This window comes from Argiope bruennichi, chromosome 11 (genome assembly GCF_947563725.1).
Source record: "Argiope bruennichi chromosome 11, qqArgBrue1.1, whole genome shotgun sequence".
Taxonomy (NCBI): Eukaryota; Metazoa; Arthropoda; class Arachnida; order Araneae; family Araneidae; genus Argiope; species Argiope bruennichi.
The window spans coordinates 5,280,298-5,294,450 of record NC_079161.1 but is presented as its reverse complement, the minus strand read 5'-3'; the positions used below and the strand labels follow the sequence as shown (position 1 = coordinate 5,294,450).

Genomic DNA, 14,153 nt, shown 5'->3' with positions numbered 1-14,153 from the left:
AGATCATTCATGAAAATGACAAAAAGAATAGGAGAGAGAACAATTCCCAAAGGAAGGCCTTTATGAAGGAGACCTTTTCCCCCCCTTATATACATTAAAAAAAAATGCATTAACGCACTAGTGCTTTGTCTTCTTGGCACTCCTAAGACTGGCACACCTATACCCCCGCATTAAATTTTAAATTTTTTTCCACAACGAAGAGAAATGAAAAGATGGATAAAGAAATTAGGTTTTTTTGCCACAGTTTTTCCCTGTATTTTACATAAAGACTGAAAACGTTTAATGTAAAACTGTTAAATTGTTGATTGATTACAATATGAAACAGCAGCTTGTCTACAAGCTGTTCCTGGCTATACCCATTTATAAATTTAAAAAATAATAATAAAACTAAAGAACTAACCTAATCCCACCCAATTTCACCAATCTTGTTTTATTTGAAACTTCAAGACCTCTCAGATACATCATCTAGTCAATTTCCACAACCTTTTTACGAGCAAAATTAAAAAAAAAAAAACATTGTACATTTTCTACAGCAAAAAACTGATATATCCCCAACCAAAGTACTAGTTTTTTTATAATCTTTATTTAATTTGAAAGCTCATGGAGTTAAAATAAGTCATCAACAATCCAATAATTTACAAGATCTCAAAATCAAAATTTGGCATAACTCCAGCTCAGTAACTGCACTAATTGTACCCATTTTATTCGCCATTTTGTGCCCATTATTAACAAATCAAAATACTCTGTGTATTGTGTACTACACGCCTCTCAACCAACTGGTTCACTGGAGATATTGGTTATATTTAATTTCAGTTAAATCATTTAGTTAGACTTCACGTCCATGATTCTATCAAACTGTCAGACATTGTGCAATTAATTTATTTTGAAATTTTACAGTACTGTAATTTTATTTGTTTGTCTTGAAAAATACATAAATATTAGGCAGAATCCTTCTTTAGTTTTCAACAATAGAAGAAAATCACTTGATTAAATATTTGATGAAACAATGGAAACAGTTTGAATTTAGGGCCAAATTGCAATACTGTTGAAAACTAGGGAAAAAAAAAAAATAATAATTTGCACAACCATTAATATCTATCAAAACACAATTTTTGTAAATTTTTCAAATTGTGTAAATTTTATTTTGGTGCGATATTTTTGGAAATTTCTGCAGAAAAGTTCATTTCAAAAATTTACCTCAGTTTTTAATTAAAATGCAAAAACAAAGCACTCCAAAATACATATTCCTCCTTTTCACAACATTATATATATATATATATTATTTGGGCAACAATCATCCTTGTCATTAGAAAAGAAGTATAATTTAACATTGTGTTTTCATTTGGTGTCTTAAAATGTCATGCAATAAAGATAGTTGATATTATTAAATTAAAGCTATTAATATGACGGGAAAACATGTATTAGACATTAGTAAGTTTAGTTAAGAGCGATAGAAGTTACTACAGACAAAAGTTACTGAAAATATTATTATGCTTGGGGAGGGGGGGGGGGCATTTCTATTTTTATTTAAATCTACTTTTAATTTTAATAAATTCTTTTAAGCTAGAAATTGTCACAATGTAATAAAACTACAAAAGAATTTAATATTTTTATAAATTAATATATTTTCTAGTTACGCTTATTCCATTTTGCTTTAATACTGACAGTCTAAACCAGATATTTTTGTGTGTGCAATAACATACTTATGAAATGGAAAAAAAAATTACATAATATCATCCTACCTAAACCTTACATTTCAACACAATTACTATATATAGTTACATTTCTTAATTATATAATAATTTTGTAGATTCCAATTTAATTTTAAATAAAACTTGGTTATATGTTTTATTAATTAGAGTTTTGTTAAAATTAAAAAGTAGTCCATGTAAAGATTGGTGAAATATATATTATTAAAAAAATACAATGGACAACACTCATTTAATTTACATAATACCTACAAACATACAAAAAGGAATTATTGTCTCTTTTTTATGGCTCTGTTGCGGGATGGGGCTCGCTTTCCTCCTGTAAAGAAGGAAGTCATCACTTCCGATAGTTCCGGAACATCATATTTAGGGATCTGCATTTGTTGCATCTCCTGTAACAGCAGAAAATACTCATATAATATGCAATGGTTTTTAAAAAGGTAAATTTTAATTAACTACCATAGAGAAAAACACTCAATATTTTACACATTCTTTAAAAATTATTTAATCTTTGGAATAAGATGCATGCTTTGTAATATTTAAGCATAATTTTCATACAAATTCTGCTAATTATTAAATAGTTTAAACCAAAATCTCAGAACCAAGTTTAGATACAGATTTTTTAAATTACAAATGCTATATATAGCAGGAATAGCATTTCTTTAAAATGAAGAAAACTGATTGTTAATGCATTTGTACTAACATAGATCAGAAGTGGTACGAGGAAGATCAAATCAGTTTTCAGTTTGAATAATAATCTACTTTTGAGAATGATAACTTAATTTTTGGAATATGATGTATTTTTAAGAGTTCAAAAGCAGGTTTATTTACTTTTTGATTTTTAATGAACTTTATTTTTAGGTATTCCATTGGTTCTCATGACACAAATTCAGGGAAATTTCTAGACAGTTTCTCTGATTACTATATCATAATTTGCATACATTATCTTGCAAACACAATAAGTAAGCCAGTAAGGAACACGTTGTTGGACTGATAAAAGAAAGTTGTAGATGAGCCATCTACAACTTTCAAAAATGGTCTTCATAATAATTCCCTTCTAAGCAAATTACCCTTCCCATTATAAAGATTGAAGTACTAAAAGCATTTCGATAAACTGTAACATCTTAGAAATTAGACACCGAAAAATGATTTTAAAATCAAAGCAAAAGTTAAGATTATAAAAAGCAATGAAAAAGGATTAAAAAGTAGTTTCCTATTAAATGTTGAATAACAGATTCCAATTTGTGATTTGTTGGGATTTCTTAACATTTTTCTTCAGTGCACGGTTATATGTGATGAGAACTTTTTTTTTTTTTTTCATCGATAAATAATTTTCATGCCCTGTTTATGCTGCCCTTAATTGTTTTTCTTTTTGTAAATAGAAGTGGCCCAGCTGTTTCTTGGTGGGATTGTTGGGAACATCCATCATCTGAAATATTTCCAAACAGAACCATAATCTGCAGTTTCTTCATCTCTGTCACTTTACATACATTGGATATGTCTTACTCATTCCCAAATTCTGTTTGATTGGTTTGGATTATTTTCTATAGTTTTAATACTACTATTGATTTCACTTCTAAAAACTGCACTAGAAGATGGCAATAAAATGATTAAAATTTTTATCTTCATTTGTTGCTGCGTAAATAGTTGTTACAGATGACTCAGATTCACTTGTTACAATATTTGAAGCTATCCAGATTGTTTCAGATAAATTGGGTGTATTTTTAATTTGAAACTCTTAATCAGATTAAATTTCTGAACCAGAACCATCATCATAAAGACTTACAAAAGCTTTCAGTATTTCTTTTTTCAATAGATATTTTCTACCAATCTCTATGAGACACGATATCCATTTCTTCTATGAGACACGATATCCAGGTCATAAAATATTCAGGTTAGAACATTGAAATAATTCAAAATGAAATGAAGTAAGGCATATCTATAATTCTTCAAAGCCAAAATTATTAATACAAAAGAAATTTGCAATTGAATGGTGCTTGAAATTTCCAAACAGACATTTTACTTCTTTGCCCCTCTCCTCACCTCCCCATCCATTTCCACTTCAATCAAATACACAAACCCTCATCTAAACAATTGCACCTGTTTTCTATTAGCATACGGAAAGAGAAAGGAAAAAAAAAAGCCATTAAAATAATGTGAAAAAATTTCTTTTGGTACAGTCAAAATGACAAAGTGGCCATAATTGTAATATACACAGTAATATGGGCAAAAATAATTATTTAAAATTAACAAAAATATATTTATGTAATATTTATAAGGTTTTTAAAAAAAGTAAAAAATAAATTTTTAATAAGGGAATAAAAAAAAGTTAAATTCAATGAAAGAGAGTTTCGAGTCAAAACGACCATTATCATAATTCCAATGTTAATGAGGATTAAATTAACTTTAACAGTGCAAGAGATATTAAACTGAAAAGTTAAGCGATCAATTTTAAAAACAAAAAAAGATAAATACAGATTATCTTTTCTAAGCGCATTTGAGAAAATACTTAAAAACAGAAAAACTTATTCACTTTTAAAGTATCAAAAATATTATATTTGATTCATCATCATCATCAAAAAAAAAAAAAAAAAAAAAAAAAGGAAGATATCATGCTAACCTCTAAATTTAAATGTGTGCTATACAAAGAAATAAATTCAGAGAAAAGAAAAAAACTTACCCTTTGAGTTTCAGGATCAGCAGCGTTCATCATTTTAGGCAAGATCATAATAAGCAAAAGTGGGAGAACCATCATCAATATCTAGAACATATAATTTTATTAGCATATATTTAGTAGTAAAGTGTAGTTTAATATTAAAATATCATGAAATAAAAATTTAAATATTAATAATGAATTATTATAAAATGTTCCATTTTCAAATGTATATACAGTCAGTGACAACTGACAACTCAATTTAACACATTTTCAAAAGCCACATCAATACTAAATACAGAATTTAAATACATATCATATAATATTTATACATTTTTTTTCTTATATAATCTGATTCTACAAAAGACATTTTGAAACTAAATTTTATTCAAATATATTAATTATAATTTCACATTAGAATCACAGTTGAGACTGTTTATCTGAATTTTTTCTCTGTCTGTTAACTTGCATTGTTCCTTATTTACAATCATAGTAATAAAAGAAATTAAACAATACCAATATTTGTATTACAATTTTTTTTAACATAAGCGAATATAGTTGGAAACATTTTGTACAAAAATGCAACTAAATAATTCCTTTTATCAAATAACATACCTGTTTATTAAAATCAAATAATTAATTTATTTTTATTTTGTTTACCTTATTACAGTGTTATTTAAGTATATCTATCCTAATTAGTGTTACATAAAATTAACTGAAAGAACACACGTATTATTTCAGAAAATAACTTTATATAACAACAAATATATGAACAAAACAACAATCCTACCAACAAAATGGAGGATAAAAATACAGCTTTTTTTTTTTTTTTTTTTTTTTTTTGTTGTTGTTGTTTAGGTTAAGTTTAGTATAAAACTTGCATGCATTTTATTACAGCAATTTAGCAATGTAGTAGCTTTCATGAGATATAGAAAATAGATTTAAAGACATAAAAAGATTATCTTATTTATGATTAGAAAAGAATTAAATATATTAAAAATATTTTATATCTTTAGTTTTTGTTTAGTTAGAAAATATTTTAAATAATTCATAAACACACAAAAGAATATAGCTATTAAAATTGAATATTAGAGGGAATCAGTTTTATAAAATACTTTAAGATTATATATAGTCAACATATTCATCTAGAATTTTTTTTTCAGTTTATTTCACACTTCTCAAATATAATGCTAAAATTTATTGCTATAAAAATAAACATTTCTTACTAAAAAAGGGATGAAAGATTTTTAGAGAATTAATAGAAAAGAAGTGCCTTTTTGATTTGTTGTATTTTCTAACTTTAAACAATAATAAGTTATCAAAATTTTACATTCTTAGTCATGGTTTATCAATTCACAGATTAAGCAACAACTTTATGTTGAGCTAATACAAAAATTCATGTAAAAAAAAAAAAAAAAGACAAAGAGGATTTTTTATGGAAGGAATCTATAATTTTAATATTTTTTTAATTGAAAATAGATTGATTGTAGTGACAACATTTCTAAAAAAATGATCCAAAATTACATTTTATATCATTACATTAGAGAATAAAGAGTTCCTTGAGATAATAATCTCAAACTATTTTCAAACTATGATAGTTACAGTAAAGTTGAAATATAAACTTTTTATACATCATAATACTAATATGTGTGTAACATAGTTCATATTGAAAAAGAAATAATTACAGTTGATGCTTATGTAATAGATAGACATAGTTCAAGGGACACTAGAAAATAGTATATATATATATATATATAAATTTTATATAGTATAAAGATATAAGTATAAGTATATATATAAATATTTATACTATATAAAATATTATATAGTATAAATATATAAATTTTCAAATGAGAGGAGTTTTTGATTGGAAACTATAACTATATATAAGGGAACTATAGCAATAGATAACCTTTCTAATTATGATCTAACATCCCCACCAATAAAAATAATAAAAGTATTATTTTTTTAAAAATCATTCTCATGTTTTTATACAATAATCCTCCTCCCAAGTCAACAAGTAAATACTCAGATGAAAGTTATGAACATTCACTGAGATATTACCTTAATGTCAAAATTTCAGGGGGAAAAAACAAAATAAACATAAGTAACAAAAAGGTAGTGGTGGGATTACATGAATGTCCTTGTTTTTTGATAATCTATCAAAAATTAATCAGCTACTGAATATGAACTTCTATAATTGATTCTTAATTTGTTTGTATTCAAAATCTGAGTTTTGAAGGGGGGGGGGGATTATTTTTAATACTTCTATGGTTCAGTTAACACTTACAATTAGCATATACCCAATTAACCCAAAATAAATCTGTATTTCATCATCTATCTATACTTATATAAAGCTCAATATGTGTGCATTGGCGCTCAACAGGTCAGACCATTTGACATACAACTACAAAATTTGGTACATGTATACCTTGGAGGCCGGGAATGTGCACCTGGGGACCCTTTCAATTTTTTAAATTAGAATTTTAATTATTAATTAAAAAACTATTTTAATTAAAATTTTAATTATTAATTAAATCTATTTTTAATTATAATTTTAATTATTAATTAAAAACTAACTTTCCCGCCAAAGAAAAAAAAAACCCTTCATTTCCTCACAGCCAAATGAGTAAGGCTTCGGTTTCCCCCCACGCTAATGAGGTTAGGCTTAACATTTTTCGACTGATTATTTCAAACGATTCTGCTTATTTTGTTAATGTTTGATGCATTTAAAATTAAACATAGTTAATTAATCGATTTTTCAGATTCATTTTGAAGTACTTTTGAATTAAAATAAAGCAGATTACAGGAAATTACAAATTTCTAATCTGCATAACATAAACCCAAATGCGTGAATTTTTCTACGTCATTTGCATTACCATAACTGGTGTTGAAAATTCAAGCATGCGTATTGTGTTCTGATTGTTGACAACTATTTTCAACAGATGCGGACTTGATTTAAATTATTTTTAGGTTAGTTGTATGCTTTTGTAATTAAATTGTATTTATGTTAATTATATATTTTTTGTATATGCTTATAGTTTTAAGTACATTGTTTTTTTAAGTACTTTTTTTTTAAACCTGTTTTCAACCAATTATTTTAAACGATTCTGTTTATTTTCTTAGTGTTTGATGGGTTTAAAATTAAAAATTGTTAATTAATCAATCTGCTCATGATGAAACTGAGAAAATTTTGTTGACAAATTCTTGAGATATTGCATAAATTAAGAAATGTATTCTTTAGTGCAAATAAGGTTTAAATGCTCAGCGACTCTGTTTTCAGTAATCATATTATAAAAAAATGCTTGGTTTCAGTAGAAATTATTACTATACTAATTGCAGATTAATAATTTCATTAATTAATTTAATGAAATTAAATTTAATTATTAATTTAAAGCACAAATTCTACAGGAGCTAACAGAAAATTAGAGAGATACATATTATGTTATGACTGAAGGCCTTTACAATATTATGAGTGAATTATATGACTATCAAAATTTGAAGTTTTACAATATTTTGATGAAGAAGCTATTAAAGTAGGAGTGACATAAAATATTTAATCATTAAAATTTTAACGAGCATTAAGATTGGCGAACCAGCTGGTTGCCAAAGGTGGCTAGTGTAGAATAAATATAGAAAACTTAATAAACTTTGTTAAAATAAATTTTGACATAATTACCATCTCCAATTTTTCTGAAATATCATGACAACATTAATTCTATTTAATGAGTCTCTTCATAAACAGAAAGACTTATAAGCAGGAAAATGTTATTAAAAATCTAAAGTTTCAAAGTTTTAATAAGATAATGCAGATCCACTTAAAAAAATACAAGAATAAAAAGTATATTAAAAAAAATTAAATATTAGAAAATATAATATTAATAAAACCCATACAAACTGGCAAAATTAACAATTCCGATATCAAATATTCATTTCTATGTTTAGAAATATGCAAACAAAAAGAGATTATTCAAATGTCACTCACCATTGGGTTCATAAGAAAGTCAGTAATTCTCCATGCTTCCCTGACTTGAAAATATTTATAAGGTGCTCTGACTTTGAATTTCAAAGGGTAAGGCACATGTTGTACCAGATTTGTTTGAACATAGTTCAGCTTACGGGCCCGAAACTTGCCTTTTGAGTTAATGTCTACTCTGGCAGGTTCATAGATGTGATTAGGATTAATCACTTCAACAACATAGGAGCCAGGTTCAACATTGCTAACATGAAAACTGCCATCATTCCTAAATATATAAAAAAAGGAACATATATATGGGATGAAATTAGAACAGAAACATTGTTTCAGAATACTTTTTTTGTTTCTAAGAATTAAAATTTATATTAAGTTTCATTTTATCAATCTTACAATAAACAAAGAATTCCAACAGTCATAAAACACTCTTTATATTTGGTTGCACACATGAATAAAATAAATTAGGGAAAATTAATCTGTACAATTACGATGACCTGGACAGGAGCTACAGGAGTCACACGAATAAATGACATTATAATATCTCTATTTCAATTCATAATCATATTCCCATATTTTGTCCTCAAAACTTCCACTCCAATAATAGTGTTATTGAAATTTTATTCTTACAGAAGATTTTATGCATCTTAAATCTCAATACCATCCTCTTGAATATATATAACCTTGACACAGCTTGAAATATTCATTTATAATGGCCTTCCAACTACTTTCTCTCAAATCCATGACTCAACTCCCCACATCCCAATTTCAAAACAGGAGGATGCAATGACAAATCATTCATGTTGCTTTAAATGGAGAGGAGGGGAAGTCACCTTGCGTTTGCTCTTGGCTTCTCATAATCCTCAACATGCAACACTAAATCATCCATCCGTTCCAGTTGTTGAAGTTGAAGGCTTTAATATAGTACCAATTTGCAATATTTTTTTAAATGGAAGGGGTAGACAACATGTATATTAGGGTAGAACAAAAATTGCCTTTTAGGTTCAAAAACAATGTTTAAAAATTTGGTTGCAATATTACATTATCTTAAGGTACCACAAAAAGCTCAAAATCTGTGAAAAAATGGCCTTTAATTTTTTTTTTTTTTTAGATTTCAGTTTGGCAATAGTAGAGAAAAGTTAGCTTTTAGGTTCAAAAAGAATTTTAAAAAATTCTGGTTGCAATACAACAATATCTCAAGGTGTCGCAAATAGCTCAAAGTTTGTAAAAGCATTTTAAAATTACAAATTTTGATAAAATATTTTATGAATTTTTCATTCATATAAAGTTATAAAAGATCATTTTAAATAAATATATAAGCCTTACAATTCGAAAAAATTATTAATTACAAAGTATAATTATAAAATAATATCTTTACGTTCAATTTTGTGTTTCTTACTTCTGTATCCTTAATGGTTACAATTGTTACAGCTGCGAAATATATGTTTCTACTTCATTGCCATTATTAAATTGTTTTTTTTTTCTGCATTAAATTTTGGCATATTCGCACACAAGTCAATTTTTGCTCTTACGTATCCTTCTCTCGCGTTTGAACCACAGACATTTTGAATCGATTCAGTCACCAGTTTCACAATTCTTTCCACTGATCACTGGAAAAATGATAAGTAATGAATTGATTAGTTCATTCGAAACAGGCAGTACAATTTGAAAGTAAGTCCATTGTAAACTAGATGCTTGATAGCTGTACTTCAGAATTGCAGGAATATTTTATATACAATGCTGATGATCCTTATTAAGTGAAATTTTGGTCTTCTTTTAATTTAAATATCTTATCATCAGGCATATGCACAGAAATGTGATTGATCTTCATTTTGATTGTCAGTAAATAACTGATTTTCATTGATTGTTTACATTATTCCATAACTTATAAAATGAGAACCAAAAATTTTCATGTCTGATATGAATTATTAAAAAAAGAAAGGGAGAAAAAAAACCCTTGCCAGTTTAAGAATAAATTTCTCAAATTTTTTCTGATTTTAAGGAATTATATTTAACTGCAGATAAATCATTTAAATATAACTTCTATGTCTATATTTCCACCAAATTATCAGACATAAAAGCCATATTATTTTAATTATCTTAAGTTCCAAGGTGAACATGATATTTTAATGCAGAAAAGTCCAGTGAGAGAAAATCAAGCCATTAAATATTTGAGGGAACATTGAAAAGGGTTGGAATCAATAATATAATTGATTGTAGGGAATTAAGCAATAAATAAATAAAAATTACTAAAATTCAGAAAGCAATTTGCACAAATATCAAACTGGTACCACTGAAGAGATAATTTTTAAAATTTTAATAGGATGTGCTGTAACATTCCAAATGTTATATTGCAAAAATATTAAAATTTCATTTAGTTTTTAATTAATTTAAACATGTTGTAAACATAATTTTGTTAACCTTTTTTTTAAAACAAAATTTCTTTAAAAAAATCCCCTAAGGTGTAGACTCCCACCCTCCCAGATATATATGTTTCAAAATTGGTGGCTCTAGTACAAACGGTCAGCCTATAAATCGTCAACACATATATTCATCTTAATTATTAGTAGAAAATTTTTTTATAATTCGTAATAAATATTCATTGTACAGTCAAAAATATTAAATGCATTTATATAAGAGGAAAACCATACATGGATTTAGATTTCATAAAACCAAATCATTACCACTAAACACTGATAATTTAAGGTTTAAAATACTACTATATTATTAAAAAGCTAACATCGTTATGCGGGCCATATAAAGGTAACTTTTCTTTAAACAAATGCATGCTTCATCTATGCAAAACAAATAAATTAACTCTTAAAATATAGAAAATTCTCAAATCTAAACAAAACATTTATAAATATTTTACCTTAAGAAACCCAATCTCTCTCCACCATTTACTAAAACTTTTGTTGATAATAACCATTCTGGCGTAATTACATCTGGAGGAATAACAGTACCATCAATTGCATATTTATCTGGATTATCTGAAGAATCGAGTTCATCAGCAAACGCTAATGTAACGCAAATTAATAAAATAGTATAATACATATTTCGTTTTATATAAATTACATCACACTATAAACACAGTATCTCCAAAACAGAACGGATTTATAAGAACGAATCTAAGTAATGAACGAATCATAAGTTCTAAATAAAATTTTTGAATAATAAATAATGAAAATTGAAAAAAAATATTTTTAGATGTTTTGCATTACTTAAAATTTTTAATAATCATAAAAATGGTATATATATATATCATCTAGAACACAAGTGAATGAATATTGTATTGTCAATAAGGAGGCCAAATTTTCATGCTCCCGTTATGAAACTTCTCCCTTCAACAGATAATAAAATATCGCCAGTATGGTTAACATTTGTACGATTCTGTTTCTACTTCGCCTTATAATGATTCGCATTCTTAATTTTTTTTTTTTTGTATTATGAAAGTATTACTAGCAAAACCTGAATTGTGAAGTACCATGAGCTTTTCTCTTTTGGCATTATGGTCTTTGTTGTCAAAAATCCCATTCTCATCACAATTCAATCAATCAATCATTCTTTTTGGAAAGCATTATTTTGCGCACTCTATTCAAATATATAAATAAAATCATGATTACCAGCCCAAGAGGTATGTTCACTATGTATTTATTTATTTTTATAGGGCCCTTTCTCTAATAAAATTAATACTTAGATTATAAATCTGTTAAACTGTGTATTGTTGTAGAAAAGTGTCATGTTATTATATTTAGAAAGAAAAAAAAAAAAGTTTCAGGCAATTTGAAAGTACTTTATATACATTTTATTATTTTCCTCATTAGCATATAAATAATATTTGGAATTTAGTTTACTATATAATTAGAAAAGAAAATATATAGGAAAGAATTTGTATTTAGTGTATCAAACATTTCATTTTATTTTTTTCATATTTTTTTATGATGCGTTTTAATTCTCAACTCTATCATAATTTATGCAGTAACAAATTAATATAATGCTGTTACATTTGTGGCCTGTTCTTGTAAAGTTTTTACTAGCACAAATTCTTCATCTTTATTACAAAATGAAAAGAAAACAAGCACCTGTTTATGCTGTTTGTATAAAATATATCAAAATTATTGATGCTAAGGATAAAAGAAAAAAAAATAAAGGTGTCAAAATTATCGTCATTCCTGCATCGTTAATTAATAAGTGCCAAATTATGCATTTAATTTCAGAAACATTAAACTTTGCTGGGATAATTGGTATCATATTCAATTTATGACTGTACTACTAACTTCTAATTATTCTTTTGTCTTTAGATTGAGTTATGGCTCAGTTTCAATAAATTGTAATATTCTAAATAAGTGACATGCATTTTCAAGACATACATTTGAATTTTTAGATATTTGTATATTAATCACATGTTTGTGAATAATTGCCAAAGATATGCTTAATTTATCCAAAGATTAGCTTTTAGTTTCTGGTATAAAATACAAAACAATTTCTTTATATGTCAGCCTGCATTGCGAGAAACTTAAATATTTTCCTTTTTTTTTATAATTACATTTGTTGAAAACAACGATTTCGACAACCTGTCAACGATTTCAACAACGAGTCATCTGGCTCCTCATATTGAGCATATTGCTTTTTTGCAAATTTGACCCTGCCTAAATGTTAGAAGTTACTTTCTATTACAGTTTAATTAATTTTCCTCTTCCTAAAATTGTATTTCATTAATTTTACAGAATACATTACTAAATTCAATATTATTATTAAAATAAATTATGATAAATTTTTTGCTGATAGTTATTTAGTACATTAAATAAAATTTCACTGATTTTATAATCATTTTTATAGATAATTTGAATAAAAAATCTGCACTACAATTATTTTAAAATGTGAAAATTAATTGAAATATAGTAAATTTTTCAATGATTGCTTAAACTATGAATTTTATTTTTTAAAAGTTTGTACATTGCAATGTAAATTTTATTTTATGTTTCCAGCACATAAATTGTTTTATAAACAAAGTATTGATTTATCTGTACTTATAATCAAGATGAATATGTGTGTTTGTTTCTATGGCATTGTAAAAGCCTGCCTGTTTGACTTAGAGCTATAAAATTTGGTGCATGCATAGTTTAGAGAATCGGAAAGTGCACTTGAAGCAGGTTTTTTTTCAATTTAAATTATAATTTTAATTAAAAATTAAGTAAAATTTTAGCATTTTTTTCCATGATAACACTTTAAAGAATACTCCTCAGAAATTATTTTTACATTTTAAAATTTAAAAAGGATGATAAAAATTCCAATGATATCAATTTTTTAATATATGAATTAATTTTCAGTTTTTAATCACGTTTTTTTAAAAAAAAATAATTTAATCATATTTTCTAACATTTTATTTTGCGCAAAATAAAGATAAAATTTAATCTATATGAGCATGTTAAATATATATAGAAAAAATTAGCTTTTATTAATGCATTATCATGTTGACAATTTAAACTAAAAGCAACTAAGCCTAAAAAAGTATAATTGTCAGTATATATATCTAAATGAAATGAAATAAATATAAAATGGGATATATATATATATATATATATATATATATATATATATATATATATATATATATATATATATATATATATATATATATATAAAATAATAAGTGTAAGAAAAAAAAATTCTGTTATCCTTTAAAATATTTATATTAATTATTCAGTGTTATTCAAGACAAACATGTTTTTGCATGTATAATATACCCACTGTAATTAGGGCTCTACTGCTAATTTTTAAATTCCTAATAATTTGCACATATTTTTTAATAAAATCAGTG

At 25.7% G+C, this 14,153-nt stretch overlaps 2 protein-coding genes across 3 annotated transcripts in view; one reads left to right on the top strand and one right to left on the bottom strand.

Moving 5' to 3' along the window:
* Window positions 1–1,922: 1,922 nt before the first annotated feature.
* Window positions 1,923–11,456, bottom strand: LOC129957115 (ER membrane protein complex subunit 7-like). Its single transcript, XM_056069267.1, has 4 exons — window positions 11,205–11,456; window positions 8,348–8,606; window positions 4,390–4,470; window positions 1,923–2,101 (listed from the first exon to the last, which is right to left on the bottom strand). Exons 1-4 carry the CDS (start codon window positions 11,384–11,386, stop codon window positions 1,979–1,981), a joined length of 645 nt encoding a protein of 214 aa, XP_055925242.1. The 5' UTR covers window positions 11,387–11,456; the 3' UTR covers window positions 1,923–1,978.
* Window positions 11,457–11,849: 393 nt separating this feature from the next.
* The window catches only part of LOC129957128 (ribonucleoside-diphosphate reductase large subunit-like), a 46,513-nt gene continuing 44,209 nt past the window's right edge, over window positions 11,850–14,153 (top strand). The window contains exon 1 of one of the 2 annotated variants that reach the window (XM_056069288.1): window positions 11,850–11,966. In XM_056069288.1, the coding sequence (XP_055925263.1) occupies window positions 11,948–11,966 (19 nt within the window). In that variant the 5' untranslated portion in view covers window positions 11,850–11,947. The remainder of the gene's footprint in view (window positions 11,967–14,153) is intronic. The other variant, XM_056069289.1, reaches the window with a different exon arrangement.